An 18,448-nucleotide genomic window follows, 5' to 3' on the forward strand; every position below is an offset into this window, starting at 1 on the left:
ACATCAAATTGAGCGATGGCGCACACCCGTGATTTAAAAGAATATCTGCATACTTTAGGAATTTAAGGTAACACTTTATTTCAAGGTGACATAGTTAGACGTTACTACATGTACTTACTATAGTAATGACAGTAAATTATGCACAATTAAAAGTAACTAACCCTAAACAAAACCCTATAGTAAGTGCATGTAATTAATTAATATTACTCAGTACTTATTTGAGGCTGTACAATGTAACTGTCACCTTAAAAAAAATTTTTTTTTTTAAAGTATTTAATTTTTCATAAAAATCAAGAGAAAAAAATTAAATGCTTACCTAAATGATTCTTCAACAGTGTAATAAAATTAAAAACATGTTCAAGTCATGTGTTTAATTTGAATCCCATGCCCTCTACTGAGTATAAAAAATACAATTTAATAAAAGGGAGGAATAGAACAACTTTTATGGAAATATGAAATGCAATTTACATGAAGTGTTGAAATTTTACAGCATATAAATCAAATAAAAACCCTATAAATAAAACCACGTCTAACCACATTCTTTCCCCGCACAAAAACTTTTATCTCTTTCTCTAGAATCACTTTACAGTGAAGTTGCCAGGTGATGCACTACATCAAACCAAGCAAAACCTGTGGTTTAGGATATCCAGTCCAGTAAATGTCCTTAGCAGTAACTTGCTAGGATGTTAAAGAAATGGTACACCTCATCTTTATCATACACAGCCACTTCAGTGGAGCATTCTGTGCACTTGACCGGGTGATACATCTCTTCTTCATCCATTCCTGCCAAACGTGCGTCAGTCAGACCAGAGTCGGACTCCATCTCAGCCTCTGCCGGTGCGGACGTGGACTCCTGACGAGCTTTCTTCTTGTGCCGCTTCTGCTTTCTATTATTGGTGCTTTTATAGCGCAGCACTTCCTCTTTGTCCACAGTGCAGTTCATCACAAACATTGCTCTGTACTGTGTCCGATATTTCTCATGCCTGCGGGTTGAAAAGTATTTTATTTTCTGTGATAGTTGTGAAATAATCTTCGCAGTGCAATCTGAAATCAAAGAGGCCATACCTCTGACAGTCCAGGCACAGGGTGGTCATACAGGCGGGACAGTTGAGGACGGCGTCACTGCTTGGAAGAGCCTGGGCTTTGTTCTTTCTGTTTGCTGACGGGGGTAACCGTCTCTGATATCTGTATCTATATCAAAAATGCAAATAAGCTCTAAACATCACAACCATTTGTCATCATTTTTTAGCGAGTAAAACTCACGATTTTCTTTTTGCATCCACCCAAGCCTGGTCCCGATCATCCTCATCTGGGTCGTATAACAGCTCGTCATTTGTGAGTACAGAGCGCTGCTTCCTCCTCAGACCCTGAGAGCTCCCTGACACAGGAGACCATATTCCAGATTAACAACTGGTTATTTTATTTTTACCTTTATTAAATAAATCCAAGCAGCATAAACCATAAGAGCATAAATTGAATCCCCCGCCCCAATATAAAATGAAATGCTTTTGAGTTATAGGATTTTTTTGTCATAATTATTCAACCCCTATTCAATGCTGTTGTTTTTAAGTCACTTATTTGTATGATATTGTGTTAAAACACAATTAGGCCTTTGGAAGCGCTATAACAAAACAGAATTATCTTGTGTTGTTACACATACATACATTTAGCCCATGCATGTACTAAAGTTGAGTAGCAAATATGGCCAAGTCAAAAGAGCTCTCACAAAATCTATAGAGAACAAATTGTTTTTTTTACGTTAGAAAGTCTATGGCTACAAGAAGATTTCCAAAACCCTAAAAGTTCCACAGCTGGCAGCCTTATTCATACGTTTATTATTGAGGGGAATAAAATGTTTGATCAGAGCAACTGATAAAAACCCTCAAAAAGACTTGTCGAGATGACCTGATAAAAGGAGGAAAACGCATTTCAATGCAGAGAATAAGAAGAAGTATTAGACAAGCATGGCCTTCATGTTGGGACATCTTGTCGTGTGCAATTCTTGACCAAGAAGAACATAAAAGGCCGACTTGAATATGCTAAAATTAATTTGGGTAGACCTGTGGAGGTCTGGAAGAATATTTTATGGAGTGATGTGACCAAACTGGAACTTTCTGAGTGCCATCTCCATGGTCAAACACAAGGTTGTTATGGGGGAGCTTTGCTGTTGCAGGAAGAGGAAATCTTGACTGTACGAAGGGCATCACAAAATCTTTGAAGTATCAAAGATGGTGATGCAGACACTAAAGCTTGAGGATCAGTGGACTTTTCTGCAGGACAGCCATCCCAAAGTATACATCCAAATCCACTGAAGCTTGGATCAGGGATCAGTCACATGTTCTTGAGTGGCCTGTGCTGTCAAGCATTACTGGCAAGCATATATTGGTTCTAAAGAATAAAAGATTATGCACAAAACTTGAGGGGTATTGGGGGTTAAATAGTTTTGTACATGAATGTTCAAAACAATAATATTTTTTTCCCTCCATTTTTCCATCAACTTTATGTTCTCAGAATCACTCAAATGTGTATTAATAAACTTTATATAATAGTTTACTGATGCCTTTGTTGAACTGTTTTCATAAAATGTTGTTCTCAGCAGCAAAATGGCTTGCGGGTCAAGGGGTTTGAATAATTTTGATTGCAACTGTATGTGTGTGTGTGTGTGTGTGTGTGTGTGTGTGTGTGTGTATACACACACATATATATACATATATATACACACACACAACAAAAATTACAAAAAAAAAATACAGCCAAAAATAAAAGCATATTATAACAAATTAAACTTAAGGGGAATATGTATAAGTAATTTAGAGAGTTTTTAAGCATTCCTCTTTTTCAACTGCTTTAAGGATTTAAATAACTTTCATAAAACCTATAATCAAAATTACACATACATTAATATTAATTGTTTTGAAGTGAAAGTCCTTTGTTTTATGCAACAAAAGAAATGAAAGAAGAAAAAAAAACTAGTAACTTTGATAGTGACTGTTTATGAAAACGTCTGGAATAAAACATTTATTTCAAAATATTATTTTGTAATTATTAGTGATCTGAAAACGCTTTTCTTTTTGCTTTTTGAAATAATTACCAGCCGTGTCATCATCATCCGAGTCTGAGTCAAAGTAAATGCTGTCATACTGCTGGATCGGTTGTTTGTTTGCTGTGGAAGTGTTGTCACTGGTCCCAGATGTTTGACCTGCAACTTAAATATTAAATCAACATTTATTTGAGGTTATTTACTGTAGTGATTTTTATATTTAAAGAGCCAAATGCATGCGTGTTTGTGACACCTTGAGTTGCAGATGCTGTCCAGCTGCCCTCCAGGCTCTTCATGGTGCTGCTGAGCTCTGCCTCCATCTCCTTCTCAAACTCATCTCCACTGGAGGACTCGCTCTCCCCCGTCAGGTACTCTCTGATCAGCTTCTTCTTCTGATCCGGAGTCCCGTTGAGAAGAATATCCAGCTCATCCTCAGAACTGAGAAGAACAAGCAGAAAACACTGACCTGTCTATCTATCAAGAGCACTTCGTGGAGCGTTGAAGATGTTCACATTTGTTTGTTTACATGTGTACACATACGAGATATTTAAATGAGTGTGTTGTGTTTACGTACCTGCTTAGGGCTCCTTCCTCGTCACTTGGCTCTTCAATTTCATATGAATCATAGTCATCTTTTCGATTCATTTTTTCCGAGTAAAAATCAGCGCAAATAAAACGTGTTTTTGCTTTACTCATTTGACTTTACATATACTTCACACACAGGAAAGCCAGTTGTAAACTATTTCCGGGTCACACGTTTGACTTTCAAAATAAAGCTGTCAAAATAAAAGCTGTTAAACTATACAGATATTTACTTCAATTATTTAAATATATCAGATTACCATTATTAGGGCCATAAATTGCTGTAAATGCATTTTAATCTTGTAATTTTAGTAATTATAGGCTATTTAAAGTTCTCCCACACTAAGGATTTGTAAGTGGCAGCTGGATTGTATTTAATAATCCCATTGTATATGATCAAAAAGCGAAAACAGCCTTTATTTCCCCCTAGTTAATTTAGACCATCAGTTTTTCTGTTCAGATAAAAAAAAAAAAAAAAAAAAAACTCACTTAAAGTAAACAGCATCATTTATTTTTTGTTTTTTTTCATGGTCATTTTATCATTTTCGTTTATGTCAGCATTCCTCCATCTGAATAAACGGAAGCTTTGGTCACATATTGTGAATAAGAAAACAACATTCATATACAGTGCACTTAAAAAAGAAATCGGGAGGGAAAAAAAATGCATCCATGTATGATTTTTTTTTTTTTAACAATATCATATTAATCTACATTTTAAGGCAAACATACTGAAGCATTATTTGTTAGGAATGAAAAATGAGAAAATTAGTCTGATTACGATGATCCATAGCTATACGATGAAAACTTACACATGTACAAGGCTTTGAGTGACCATACACTTTAATTGTAATAACAATCAGCTCAACTTGAACAAGATATCTGAGCAGCATCCACACACAGATCACCAAAACTAACTTTAGAGATTACAACAGGAAAAACAAAAACAAGCGAAACGAAACAGAAAAACAAACTGGACAAAAATTACAGAAACGAGAGTGAAATAGTGAAAAACAATTAACAATCAAAAGTTAAAAATGCGTGATTAAATGAAGTCGTATATCTTGTGCTGTGTGGACCGGTTGATCTTCCACAGTGGACTGCCTCACTTTTAGGGGGGGGGTTGTGGAGGGAGTATGGTGTCTCTGGTAGTGGTAAGTACAGACGTCTCTTTAGACAAACTGACCCCAGGTATGTTCTCTCCTCCATCTTCCGAATGAAGACGAGACCAAAGCAGGGAAAGCCCTTGGAGAACCTGGTTCAAGGACCTAAGTGTCCCCTTTCAGGACCCCCAAACAGCTCTGCAGCAACTGTAGATTCCCCTGAGGAGAGAGATCAGGGCATATCATCAATAAATTATCCATGGATCTGAAATCATTGATGAGTCACAGTATAAAGCAAATGGAAACCTTGGCATGTTTGAGTTCCAGCTCGGCCAGTTCCACCAAGTTCTTTCTGAATGCTGCTACTCGCCGTGTCTTGAAATCTATCAGTTCTAAATGGAAATCAAGCATAGGACAACGAGCATTAATATTTAGTAAGGAAATAGCCAATTAGCAGATGCTTTTATCCTAAGTTACTTCCAGCAATCTTAATAGAATAGCAATCTTAGGTTAAGAGCAGTTTGCCACATTTCCACAACACAACATCAAAACAAATTTCTCTGTCCAAAATAAATTTGGAGAAAATATCTGCAAATAATTTGGCCCAAATTTTGTCTTTGTATTTAGGTGGAAAACAGCAGGGAGCTCATAAAGTCAGCTTGAGATAAAATTATAAAATCTAAATGCATATTACAGGTCTTATTGTGAACAATTCATCCACGCTTTTATAATGTTGAATCAAAACAGTTTAAGCCCCAATCCTGCAAGCTCACGTTCATCAGCCTTCACTTTTGAGTGCAACGTCCACATTTCAAAATCCGATCAACAACCCATTCATGCAACCAAGTCCCCGCCCAACACTTATTCTTTGTGGTAACCCGTTTCACTCAGATGAATGCCACAATACAAAAGAAAAGATCTGTTGTTACTTCCAGTTTATCGCAACTTTAAAGCTTCTCTTGTTGACAACAGCCACTTTACAAGTGCTCTGAGACTCTGAAAACACCAGATCATGAGCTGCACGCGAGTAAATGAACAGCTCCACACTTCACTCTGAAATACGCATTGCAAATACAGGGGCTGGACAATGAAACAAACACTGGCCAATATAGTGTTGGAGGCTTTGACGCAAGAGGAAGCTGTCTGAAAGGGATATCCAGGTTCTGGATACTCCACACAGTCAATATTCATGGTGGGACTGCTATAGCCAAACCTTTGCTCACTTGTGCTAATGTCAAATGTTGGTTTCAATGGTGAAACGTACTGTTCTCTGATGAGTCCACCTTCACTGTCTTTCCCAGATCAGTGGGAGTTACAGTGTGGAGAAGCACAAAGAGGTTTAACACCCGGACTGTTGCTGCCCAGAGTGAAGCACAGGATCAGTGATGGTTTGGGCTGCAATATCATGACATTCCCTACTGTGCTTTCCGAACCATTCTGGAGGACCATGTGCACCTGGTTCAAACTTTGTACCCTGAAGGGAGTGCCGTGCATCAGCATGAACGCACCAATACACACAGCAAGACTTGTGACAGAATGGTTTGATGAACATGACAGTGAAGTTGAACATCTGCCATGGCCTGTACAGTCACCAGATCTAAATATTTTTGAGCCACTTTGAGGTGTTTTGGAGAAGCGAGTCAAAGAGTCCCAGTGACCTGACCGCTGTTCTGGAAGAGGAATGGCTCAAAATCCATCCGGCCACTGTAAAGGACTTCTATCAGTCATTCCCAAGACAAACTGATGCTGTTTGGCCACAAAAGGAGGCCCTACACCATACTAATAAATTATTGTGGTCTAAAACCAGGTATTTCAGTTTCATTTTCCAACCCCTGTATATTAAATAAGATTCTAGCCGTTGCAATTAGATAATAGAACAACTCCAAATCTCAATTAATGTGAATTGACACAATCAGAAGTGATCTTTAAAATGTATAGATCTGTGGAGCCAGGTTTTGGACCAATGAGATTTAATTAACAGTCCAATTAATTTCCTGTGCGGGTTTACAAGGAAGATTTACAGGGAAGAGATGCTTTTATTATGCTGCAGCTGGTTAGGAAACCATGTAAAACCACCCAGTTTGAAGGATATATATCTATAAAGTACCTTGTTTTGCAGATTCAGAGATTTTCTCAAACTTCTGACAGCACACTTGCTGTGTGGTTTCTGCTTGGAGGACGTCCTTGTTTTTAGCTCGGGCTTTGTCCAGAGCTTTATTAGCATTCTCATAATCAACTAATGCCCTTCCTCGTCTGTACAGGAGGTCCTGTTGAGGAGATAATGCTGTTTACAACTAAAGAAACTCGTATAATCTAAAAGCATTTTTAAATGGTTTCAGCAAGCAATAACTAGGAATAGTAAAAGATTAATTCTGGGCAACAAATAATCAATCCTGTACCACTGTACTGTACCGTTCCACTGTTTTGGCTTGGTGTAAAATGAATAGTCAGAATCAATGTTGTAGCTCAATTACATTGTATCCCAGGGTTTGGCTAGATTAACAAATCACTCACTAATGTAGGAACGACCTCTAATGAGCAGCTGTCAGTTCAACATGCTGACCACACGTCTCACCTTAGCGGCTTGCGACTCTCGGAGGTAGTACTTCAACAAGTCGGCGAGTTTCAAATCCTCATCGGCCGCTACGCGTGCTTCAATTTTCTGCAAAGGAAACAGAGTTTGAAACCAGGTGAGGGGAAGTAGTGTGTGACTTTACAGTCCCTTGTGAATTCAAATTTACAGAAGTTGAATTCATCAAATTCTGCTTTCTTTTTGAATAAAAACTGCTGAGGTGAGAAAGACACCAAATGACCAAATTACAACATATATTTAAAAAGTGAAAAAAAAATCATTATCAATTTTAATGTAAACAATGAAGTGCATTAGTTGCAATTAGGGTTGTGACAATATGAGATTTTCACGGTATGATAATCGTCTCAGAAAATATCAGGGTTTCACGGTATGCACAATGCACTTAGAACTGACCTGAACAAACAATTAATAATTGTATTTTAATTAACTAACTTTAACAAAGACATGAGCAATATAAAAAAATATTTCATTATTGTAAGGTTTTACCAATATTTCTCATTCAATTTGTCAATGTTTCTTTGTTTTCAAATGTTTTATGATTAAAAATATGTATATTTACAGGTTTAAAGGAGGGTGCAAACATTGTACGCCACTATATATTAAAAATGCATCTATACAGAGCTGCGCGAACATTTGTTTTGTTTCATATAGAGATCACGACTCTGAATAGACAACTAAAAGTAGCATGCCATTTACTAGAGGTTCCGACAAAATGTTAATTGCTGCAGTGCTGTTTAATTAATCTGGATTAATTATTTATAAAGAATCAGTTTGAATGAATAATTCAATGACTCAAAAATACTTCACTTGTTTCATTACTGGATGAATCAGCATCTTTTTTTAACTCATCACTTGTATTAATGATTCAATGACAAATACATTTTATAACAGTCATTTATCAAAGTGACTTACTCTATTTTGATAACTACCGTAGACATCAGTGTTTATATCCGAACTATAAACTCTTATCCCAGTGATAATATGAATATTTATAATAGAAATAATGATAGTGTGGTTAAAAATACTCTTTCTGGGTCAGAGGCAGCGCCAATGCAGATCTGTATATTCCACTGTGATTTTGTCAACTGTTAAATAGACACGTTTAATAGGCGAATCGCTGTCATTTAGGAAAGAAATCACAATCTTTTAATGATTAATCGTGCATCTATATTCAAATTATGTTACAGTACTGGAAATGCTTACCCGTGTTTTCTCAAAAAGCTCTGATACTTTCAGGAAAAATCTGTTTAGAAGGGACCAAAATAAAAAGCAAGTCAAAAAAAGAGGCTATAACAGTTAATTGTGGAGCTACATGGGGAAATGGACGTCGTACTTGCACAGATCTGTGGAGTCTTGTGTTCCTAAGGTGTACAGCGTTGAGGCGATTCTGTTGATATCATCCGCCGCACCTGAAACACACGTCCTGTCAGATCTCTAGATGAAGAAATGCTGTCAGTCTTTAACACATCCATTGACTCAGTGCTTCAGCACTTAACACTGCTTCACAGCATTCTGCTTTTCCAGATCATGTTTCAGTGTTGTGCCAATAAGACTCACGGCACACAAGGAAAAGCAAAACATTTGGCTCGGAATTGGAAAGACGCGTGATGCAAGAAAATGGTGTGAATGACAAAAACACATTTAAATCTGCATTAATAGAAAGTGTTGCGTTCAAATCTCTAAAACAAAAACGTTGATTAACATTATTCAGATCATTTGACAAAACGTCAGACACTTTTCCTCAGGGAGAATTCATTGTTGGTGTTAAAAGGCCAACTGAGTCACCTGACATTTGCTGGCTTCCTGACAAATGACACGTTTTCTCACTAAACAGCACTAAATACCTCCTTCAATTTCCTGTTGACACTCCATAACAAAGAAAACCAACCTTTCCAGTGTCCATAGCTGCAGGCAAATTAATGTTGTGCACAAATAGAACTAGACAATGTAAAACAAGGAAACCTTATGATATTCATAGATCACAGATTTGAAAATGAAAGTCAGCAACTGGTTTTATTAGTCTAAAAAATGTTTTAGCAAATGAACCTTGGGAGATGCAAAGCACTCAGATTTTTTGAGCATGCATCCGAAATGATATTGGCAAGGGCATTGTTATCTCTATAACACACACTTCCTGTGACTGGAGAACTTTGACCTTGACTCTACACGGTCATGTGAGCATCTACAAATACGTGATGAAAAGAGAAGCTTACTTTTGTGAGACCTGATCATTCGATCAGATTTGGCAGACGCGTCTTTGACACGGTTGTGGTACTCTAATAGGAATGTCTTCTCGTGTTCAAAGAAATCATCAACGTCCTGTGATGAAATAGAAATAAATATACAATTAATATAGTAATATACAAATAAATAAAGAAGGCAATTCTAAGAGGTGAATCTAACAAAGAAATTATACAATTTGATTAATTAAATTATTTTAGGATGAAACATGACATGAACACGGTCTTGACGAGTTTTTTTTTAAAAGAGATGCAAGGATGAATTAAAGGGATAGTTCACCCAAAAATGAAAATTCTGTCACCATTTACTCACCCTCAAGTTGTTCCAAACCTGTATGAGTTTCTTTGTTCTGCTGAACACAAAGGAAGATATTTGGAAGAATGTTTGTAATCAACAGATCTCGGTCCCCATTGACTTCCATAGTAGGAAAAAAATATACTATGGTAGTCAATGGGGACCGAGATCTGTTTGGCTACAAACATTCTTTCAAATATCTTCCTTTGTGTTCAGCAGAACAAAGAAACTCATACAGGTTTGGAACAACTTGAGGGTGAGTAAACAATGATAGAATTTTCATTTTTGGGTGAACTATCCCTTTAAATTGATCAAAAGTGACAGTAAGGCATTTATAATGGTACAAAAGATTTCTATTTCAAATAAATGCTGTTCTTTTGAGCTTTCTGTTCATCAAAAGAATCATGAAAAAAAGTGTAACTTTCATAATATGAAATGTCTCTTGAGCAGCAAATCATCATATTAGAATGATTTCTGAAGGATCATGTGACACTGAAGAGTCATGATGCTGAATATTCAGCTTTCCATCACAGGAATAAATTACATTTTAAACAGGACCTTTTTAAAACAATGTTTACTTACAAACATTTGAAGGCTACATGCTGTATACATGTATTACTTATAATTATTATCATCATAAATAATAAACTCATTAAATGTTTTTACTATTTTTTAATTTTAAACATTGAACGAAACTGGTACTGAGAACCGTGAAACTTTACTGGTATTGGTACTGACTACTGGAATTTGGGAACCGTGACAATCCTATTTTTGACTATATGTTTCCAAGAAGACTTTGGTAAATGTGCATTCCACTACTAGAGAAGCATTCACCAGAGAGACATAAACCATCATTCAACACACAGCTAAACGCAAAGAAGCTCACGCCTAAGTAAATCATTTCTCAGAATGGTGGTTGTCGTCGTGGCCTCCCTCTCCACCCCCTAATTTCTAAAGCAGAGTCACATAAAAGTCACATGACATGAGAAAAAGTCCACTGACTGAACTGACCTTCACTCCTGCCACAAGAACCCCGTCTGCAGACTTCACCACGTTCTTGAAGAAATCCTCCAGCCTTTCCTTCTTGTTTTTCCCTCGTACACTCAGCTGTAATTTCAAGAGGCAAATTGAAGGACAAATTAACAATTAAAATGCTCAGAAATATTTGTTTTGCCTACAGAGAAGGACATATGGGGTTCATATGGGGTTTGTTTTGCCTACAAAACTGCTTTGCACAACCTCAACTGAAGCTGTTTTCACATTTGCTATGAATAATCTGATCTTTTGGTTTGTGTGCATCAAGTTTCAAATGAAACGAGAAAAATAATTGAGATTTCAAGTAACATTTAATCATTTTAATTCATTGGATTAAAAAAAATCATAATCAAATGGTTAATATACAAGTTTTTTGTTGAACCTAAAAAACAACAACAAGAGTTGCACAACAGTAGTCAATAATAATAGTTAAAAACAATATTAATTGCAATAAAACTTTTTAAAACAAGTTTCCAAACATTTTAGAACAATAATTTGAGAGTTAAGAAATGTCACACTTACATCTTGATTGTACTCTAAGAAAACATGAAAGTTCATGTCTTTGCGCAGGACGGGATGGGCAGCAACACGGCACAGAAAGACCTCGTGCATTGCCACGGTCTTCTTGAAGATGGCCAGATACTCACTGCAACACATTATCATATTGTTGTTATTATTATTAAAGGGTTAGTTCAACCAAAAATTAAAATGATCCCATAATTGACTCACCCTCAAGCCATCCTAGGTTTATATGACTTTCTTCTTTCAGCCAAACACAATTGGAGTTATATTAAAAACTGGCTCTTCCAAGCTTTATAATGGGGGGGGGGGGGGGGGGGGGGGGGGTGAGAGCCCAAAAAAGCACATCCATCCATCATAAAAGTAATCAATACGGCTCCAGGGGTTAATAAAGGCCTTCTGAAGCGAAGCGATGCCTTTTTGCAAGATAAATATCCATATTTATAAGTTCATAAACTATAAATCAATGGCTTCCGGTAACAGAGGTAAGCAAGTCGAGTTCCGGTGGAAGAGTGACCTCTGACCCGACGCATGACGTAGGATGTAGGCGTTGCGTAAGCTTAGGTGAGAGTAGACGTCTCTCGTGGTTCAAACAACAAACTCAAGCTCCTCCGACACTTCACTTTAAAAATTCTAGTTTTAGACTTCTAATTCATGACTGGTGTTTTGTTTTGCTCTATCCTCTGCGCTTCCGCGTTCGTCAATACGTCGGGTCAGAGGTCACTCTTCCACCGGAACTCAACTCACGTACGGATGTTATAAATCTCAAAAAATCTCACCCCTGACTCACTCCCATTATAAAGCTTGGAAGAGCCAGGATCCATTTTTGATTCAATTGTGTTCAGCTAAAAGAAGAAAGTCATATACACATAGGATGGTTTGAGGGTGAGTCAATTATGGGATAATTTTCATTTTTGGGGTGAACTATCCCTTAAGTGTAACTAACAACATGGTAACAATCAATATGAAGACAAATCAACTCACGCCTCCAGTTCCTGTTTCATCTTAGTGAACTCCTCCTTGGTCATCGATCCTTCACCTTCACCCAGCTTCTGAAGTTTCTCCCGTGATGCATCGAAATCCGGTCTCGGAGGAGCAGGCGGAATCTACAGGGAAAGTCTTTCCGTTAGCTATTCAAGAAGCATTTTGATTCCCAAAACTTGTTTCAGCATTGGTTATGAAACTCTGGGATTCGTTACATCATCAGTCACTGAATGAAAAACGCAATCACTCACACTTCTGTTCCTAATGATACGTGCTATAAATAATTCAGGCCAGCTTTGATGATATTGTTAATGGCAGTCAGTGGCATGACTCTTTCTTTGTTGAATATTTATCAGAGTGTCCCAAATTAAACTACATTAAATCAGACAAGAAAATGACAGACCTTTTGTACTTAAAATAATGCAGAAAATAAGTCAGTGAAAATGCAGAATAGGGAACAGCAGGCCCTGTCCATTTCTAATGACTGGATTTTTCATTGAATAACATTCAAAAGTCTGAGGTCGGTAAGATTTTTTTATAGCATAATCTCTTATGCTCACCAAGGCAGCATTTACATTTCTTCACAGTAATATTACAGCTATTTATATAAACGTTTTCTAATTTAATCTGTTTTAATATGTAATTTATTCCTGTGATGCAAATCAGAATTTTCAGCATCATTACACCAGTTTCCAGTGTCACATGATCCTTCGGAAATCATTATAATATGCTGATTTGCTGCTCAAGAAACATTTATTATTATGTCGAAAACATTTATGATCATGTTGTGCTACCGTGTGGAAACCATTTCTTTGTTTAAAGGGGACATATCATGCTAAATCCACTTTTTTAGCCCTTAAATGCATTTTGTTGTATATTTGGAGTGTTTAGAAGTACAGAAAAGTTGAAATTATTCTCTTCAGGTGGTTCGTTGATATCTTTATATTCTGGTTTGGCCTTATTTTTCAACCTGTTCCGATTTTTCTGTTATCTATGACGTTTTGTGAACTATTACGTCACAGTATTTGCAGCGGAACAGCCAAATAAGGACATTGACTTCCAGCCCAACACTTCGAGCAATCCGCCATTTTTATTTCTCGCTGCAAATTTTGTAGTCCAAGCTAAAGGATGCAGAAGTTACGAGATGGTAAGTTAAAATGTTCGGTTGTTGGATGTAGTAACCCACACGCTTCATTACACCGTCTAATGTAGATGAACTGCCGCTTGTGACAAGGCGTATGTTTAACTGAAAGAACGAGCAGAGAGAGAGAGAGAGAGAGAGAGAGAGAGAGAGAGAGAGAGAGAGACCCGGTCGCGCGCACGCACTCTCTCTCTCTTCGGAGCCAGGCGAAAATGTAAACAAGACACCGTCTACAAACTAGACGCTGTCTTGCTCTCTCTCCCTCGCACATATTAATCAAAATAAATCGACACGGTGGTAAAAGGTCGGAAGACCAAAGTTTCATGTGTAAATACAGTAACACACCATTGCGATACATCCATATGAAGACGTTGTTCTGCAGGTTCGTCGTCTTCATTTTCATCTCGCTCCGGCTCCGACTCTGGCTCGAACATGTAAGGCTGGCTGGACAAGTCTTCCGTTGTTGACATTTTGTTAATAACGTGTGAATAAAAAGTTTCTGTGCCGCTAGATAATCGTATCTCTGCTATTAAACTACAAAAATGGCCGAACGGGGTGGAGTTGAACCGAGTGTCACCTCTGCATCCTGGAGAGGGGGCGGGGTATGAAGTGTCTCAATTGTATTTAAAGAGACCGCACCAAAACGAGTTGCTCTCAGACGCACATCAGAAAAGGGGTAGAAAAGGGGCCTGTGGAGCTATAATAATGAGGAATTCAGACCCAAGCATTGCAGTTCTGCTTTATATAGACTACAAATGTATGATTTATATGTAAAAAGGAACGATTTAAAAGCATGATATGTCTCCTTTAAGACTCTGATGAAAAGTTCAAAAGAACAGTTTTTAATTGAAATAATGTACCATTTATCAATTTAATGACTCCTTGCTGAATAAAAGTTTTTTTTTTTTTTTTTTTACCTTAATGACCACAAACTTTTGAACGGTACACATAATACGACCTGGAAAATTAGCAGAGCACATCAAATATCCCAGTAAATATCTAACTCTTTTACATTAACAATAGTTTCAACCAATATATCCAAATAGGAAACTGTGGCAAAGATCGTTTCCCTTTATTCTTGCACCTGAACTACAACAAAATGACAATCGACATGCGACAACAGATCCTTTTATGAACACCAGGGCTATAAAAGGACGAGCACTGATTTCAGGCTTGGCAAGAGCAGCTGGGGCGTTTGCTCTCAAACACACATAATGAAGTAGTAGAGTATAAAAGAGAGTATGACGCAGACAGTTCAAACAAGCGTCCGGTGGAAAGGCAAATGAAACAATTACAGGCCTGTGACTGCTAGGCTAGGCCTATCTGTTAAATCACTAATCGAACATATTTTAGAATATGCAAAACACTTAATGGTACTTACAATATAACCTGCGTATTCTTCGTTTTCCACGAATGAGTCGTGGAGCCAGATGAATTCTTCATGCTGTCTGACCACAGAAAATTCATTCTGCTTGAAATTAGGTAGAGTGCTCTGGGGAAAAAAAACATAAATCATCATTTAATGAATGAATGCAGTGAATGGCAAGTCGATTTTGGAGGCAGGGCTGAAAACACAAACACAATCCTTGTTGTTTTTATGCGTTGATGCTGTGTACCTTTGTGTGGACGGTGAACTTGACCTTGTCTCTCTCACTCAGAGCGTCTGAGATGTCCACTTGTAGAGTGGCGTCGGTTTGAAGATCCACATTCACTGCCCTGGGCTATTAAAACAAGTCATCAATAAACACAGTGCAACTCTAATAGTATCAATATTTCATATTAATCATTGAGGACCACGGGAGAAGGAATCGATTACAGTCATACTTTATCTGCTTTTGAATAGTACACAAGAACTATCAAGTTTAATCTCATTACAAAACACATCCTTGCATTTAGATAGAAGAATGACATGTCGGGTAGTGACAGCAGTGCAGTGCTCAATCTAAAACTATTTAAAACAACATTTTCCTCGAGAAACCTAGAATATTTGCACTTTCAAAAATGTATTTTAGAGTTAACAACGATGAAAAGCTTCATAGGAATTGTTACCTAAAATATACTTTCACTTATAAAAATAAATACATTTAATGTCCATAATCATCAACTACTATATACATTCTACAAATATTTAACCTCAAACAAAACAGCACTGCGCTGAAATGTTAGGTTTGACAGTACAACTATAATATTAGATCTCTATTGCAGAAACAATATCTGTAATAAATATAGTATTTTGGCAGAAACTATGGTTAGTTACTCTGGTAAATGTTTGTGAAGAATTAAAGCATTATTTTAATTCTAATCATAAAGCAACCTACAGGTTTTCCACAAAGCCATATTCTCTACAAAACTGACAATATACCATGGTTTTCGTGACATGTACTATGATAGTACCACGGTATTTATACAAACACCTACTATGCACAGTAGCATGGTATTAAAGTACCATGGTACTGCATATGAGGCATATCTTAATAAAAGAAATTCATCCAAACCATTACAATTATGAGTTATTTTGCAGAATAACACTTGATGTTACATTATACAGCAACATTGTTTTATTTAATGTTACATTATAAAAAGGGATGCACTATATGTCGGCCACCATATCGGTATCAGACGATATATAAAAGCTGATAAATAATGGATTATTTCCATCAGCTGTTCACAATGATGGTTTTGAATTGCTTGATAAGTGCAACATGTGCTGTCATAGGCTACATACAATTACAATGAGAACATTATAATTGTGTGCTTGGGACATTTTTATGGTGAGACTTTTGTTTTTGTAATCAGGCTTTTAAAAAATGGTTATATCGGTTATCGGCTTTCAAATATAAAGAATTATCGGTATCGGCCAAAATGTTCATATAGTTGCCTCCCTAATTATAAAGTAACAATGTTTCAGTTTTATACAAATAGGAATGTCACATTATTTGACTAAAGTAACAATTTTTACGAAGAAATATTCACCAGAGAATTTGCACAAGAGCAAACCAATAAACGATGACAGAGACAGAGACTAACTGCTGTTCAACAAACACATTAACCCATTATTCTTTAACTTTAGCAGGCTTATTTAACCAGTTATATTAGTTTATGGTTAATGGCATGATGTGGTTTTGTGGCTTCTTGCCCTAGTTTCTGCTGTTACCATCGGACTAGAGAATCATTGTGCATACATGGGTTTGTGTGTGTGAGGTTTGTCAGGAGGAAGTGAACGGACGGACTCATATAGGACACACACATTCTGGGCCACAGTGACACCAGCAGTAATACACACGTCCTTTACACGACTACAAACACGCACGACAAACAGCAGGAGAACAGAGGGAGAATAGAAATGAGAAAAGAAAAAAAAACTTACTCCCCTGTCTTCTTCCGAGAGGAAATCGGGACCATCGTCCAGCCCTTCTTGCTGTGGAGAGACACAGAGATATCAGAACGAACGATCGGAATAGAAAGACGACAGATGCTCGTTATTACTCGATGCATCGGAGGATTGTAGGAGTAAATGATAAAGGTGTAGGGAGTGAGAGAGAAAAGCACACACCATCATGGCTGCTGCGGGTGGAGTATGAATGTGGCGGAGTGTGTGTGACGTCAGTGAGGCAGGAGATCTGGGAGGTGGAGCTTCAACGGTTCGAGTACAAACCGCAACATTATTATTGTCTTTCTTTCTTTCTTTCTTTCTTTCTTTCTTTCTTTCTTTCTTTCTTTCTTTCTTTCTTTCTTTCTTTCTTTCTTTTAATAATAATAATACAATATATTAATTATATTAGGCCGGTATGTCATTTACTCTTTTAATTTTGTTATTAGATATGTTTATTAGTATCTACGTTTACATGTACGTTACAAAACCTTTTTAATATATGAATACATTAATAGCGTTTATTATTAGTAGTAGTATTAAAATGTGTATATTATATGATATTACATTACATTATTATAATATAATATAATATAATACATTACATTACTACACTCACCTAAAGGATTATTAGGAACACCTGTTCAATTTCTCATTAATGCAATTATCTAATCAATCACATGGCAGTTGCTTCAATGCATTTAGGGGTGTGGTCCTGGTCAAGACAATCTCCTGAACTCCAAACTGAATGTCAGAATGGGAAAGAAAGGTGATTTAAGCAATTTTGAGTGTGGCATGGTTGTTGGTGCCAGACGGGCCGGTCTGAGTATTTCACAATCTGCTCAGTTACTGGGATTTTCACGCACAACCATTTCTAGGGTTTACAAAGAATGGTGTGAAAAGGGAAAAACATCCAGTATCCGGCAGTCCTGTGGGCGAAAATGCCTTGTTGATGCTAGAGGTCAGAGGAGAATGGGCCGACTGATTCAAGCTGATAGAAGAGCAACTTTGACTGAAATAACCACTCGTTACAACCGAGGTATGCAGCAAAGCATTTGTGAAGCCACAACACGCACAACCTTGAGGCGGATGGGCTACTACAACAGCAGAAGACCCCACCGGGTACCACTCATCTCCACTACAAATAGGAAAAAGAGGCTACAATTTGCACGAGCTCACCAAAATTGGACAGTTGAAGACTGGAAAAATGTTGCCTGGTCTGATGAGTCTCGATTTCTGTTGAGACATTCAGATGGTAGAGTCAGAATTTGGCGTAAACAGAATGAGAACATGGATCCATCATGCCTTGTTACCACTGTGCAGGCTGGTGGTGGTGGTGTAATGGTGTGGGGGATGTTTTCTTGGCACACTTTAGGCCCCTTTGTGCCAATTGGGCATCGTTTAAATGCCACGGCCTACCTGAGCATTGTTTCTGACCATATCCATCCCTTTATGACCACCATGTACCATCCTTTGATGGCTACTTCCAGCAGGATAATGCACCATGTCACAAAGCTCGAATCATTTCAAATTGGTTTCTTGAACATGA

The 18,448-nt window shown here is 37.3% G+C and overlaps 2 protein-coding genes across 2 annotated transcripts; both read right to left on the bottom strand.

The window, feature by feature from the left end:
* Positions 1–425: 425 nt before the first annotated feature.
* eapp (e2f-associated phosphoprotein) lies at positions 426–3,807 on the bottom strand. The gene is made up of 6 exons (XM_079853454.1): positions 3,615–3,807; positions 3,294–3,478; positions 3,092–3,205; positions 1,264–1,378; positions 1,066–1,191; positions 426–983 (listed from the first exon to the last, which is right to left on the bottom strand). The coding sequence occupies exons 1-6, from the start codon at positions 3,734–3,736 to the stop codon at positions 665–667; spliced, it is 981 nt and encodes a 326-aa protein (XP_079709580.1). The 5' UTR covers positions 3,737–3,807; the 3' UTR covers positions 426–664.
* Positions 3,808–4,113: 306 nt separating this feature from the next.
* On the bottom strand, positions 4,114–17,181 carry snx6 (sorting nexin 6). The gene is made up of 14 exons (XM_079853244.1): positions 17,083–17,181; positions 16,897–16,947; positions 15,146–15,250; positions 14,911–15,021; positions 12,389–12,510; positions 11,408–11,531; positions 10,862–10,957; positions 9,529–9,634; positions 8,649–8,724; positions 8,519–8,558; positions 7,298–7,384; positions 6,830–6,989; positions 5,029–5,114; positions 4,114–4,941 (listed from the first exon to the last, which is right to left on the bottom strand). The coding sequence occupies exons 1-14, from the start codon at positions 17,086–17,088 to the stop codon at positions 4,888–4,890; spliced, it is 1,224 nt and encodes a 407-aa protein (XP_079709370.1). The 5' UTR covers positions 17,089–17,181; the 3' UTR covers positions 4,114–4,887.
* Positions 17,182–18,448: the final 1,267 nt, after the last annotated feature.

This window comes from Squalius cephalus (assembly GCF_949319135.1).
Source record: "Squalius cephalus genome assembly, chromosome: 20".
NCBI classification, from domain to species: Eukaryota; Metazoa; Chordata; class Actinopteri; order Cypriniformes; family Leuciscidae; genus Squalius; species Squalius cephalus.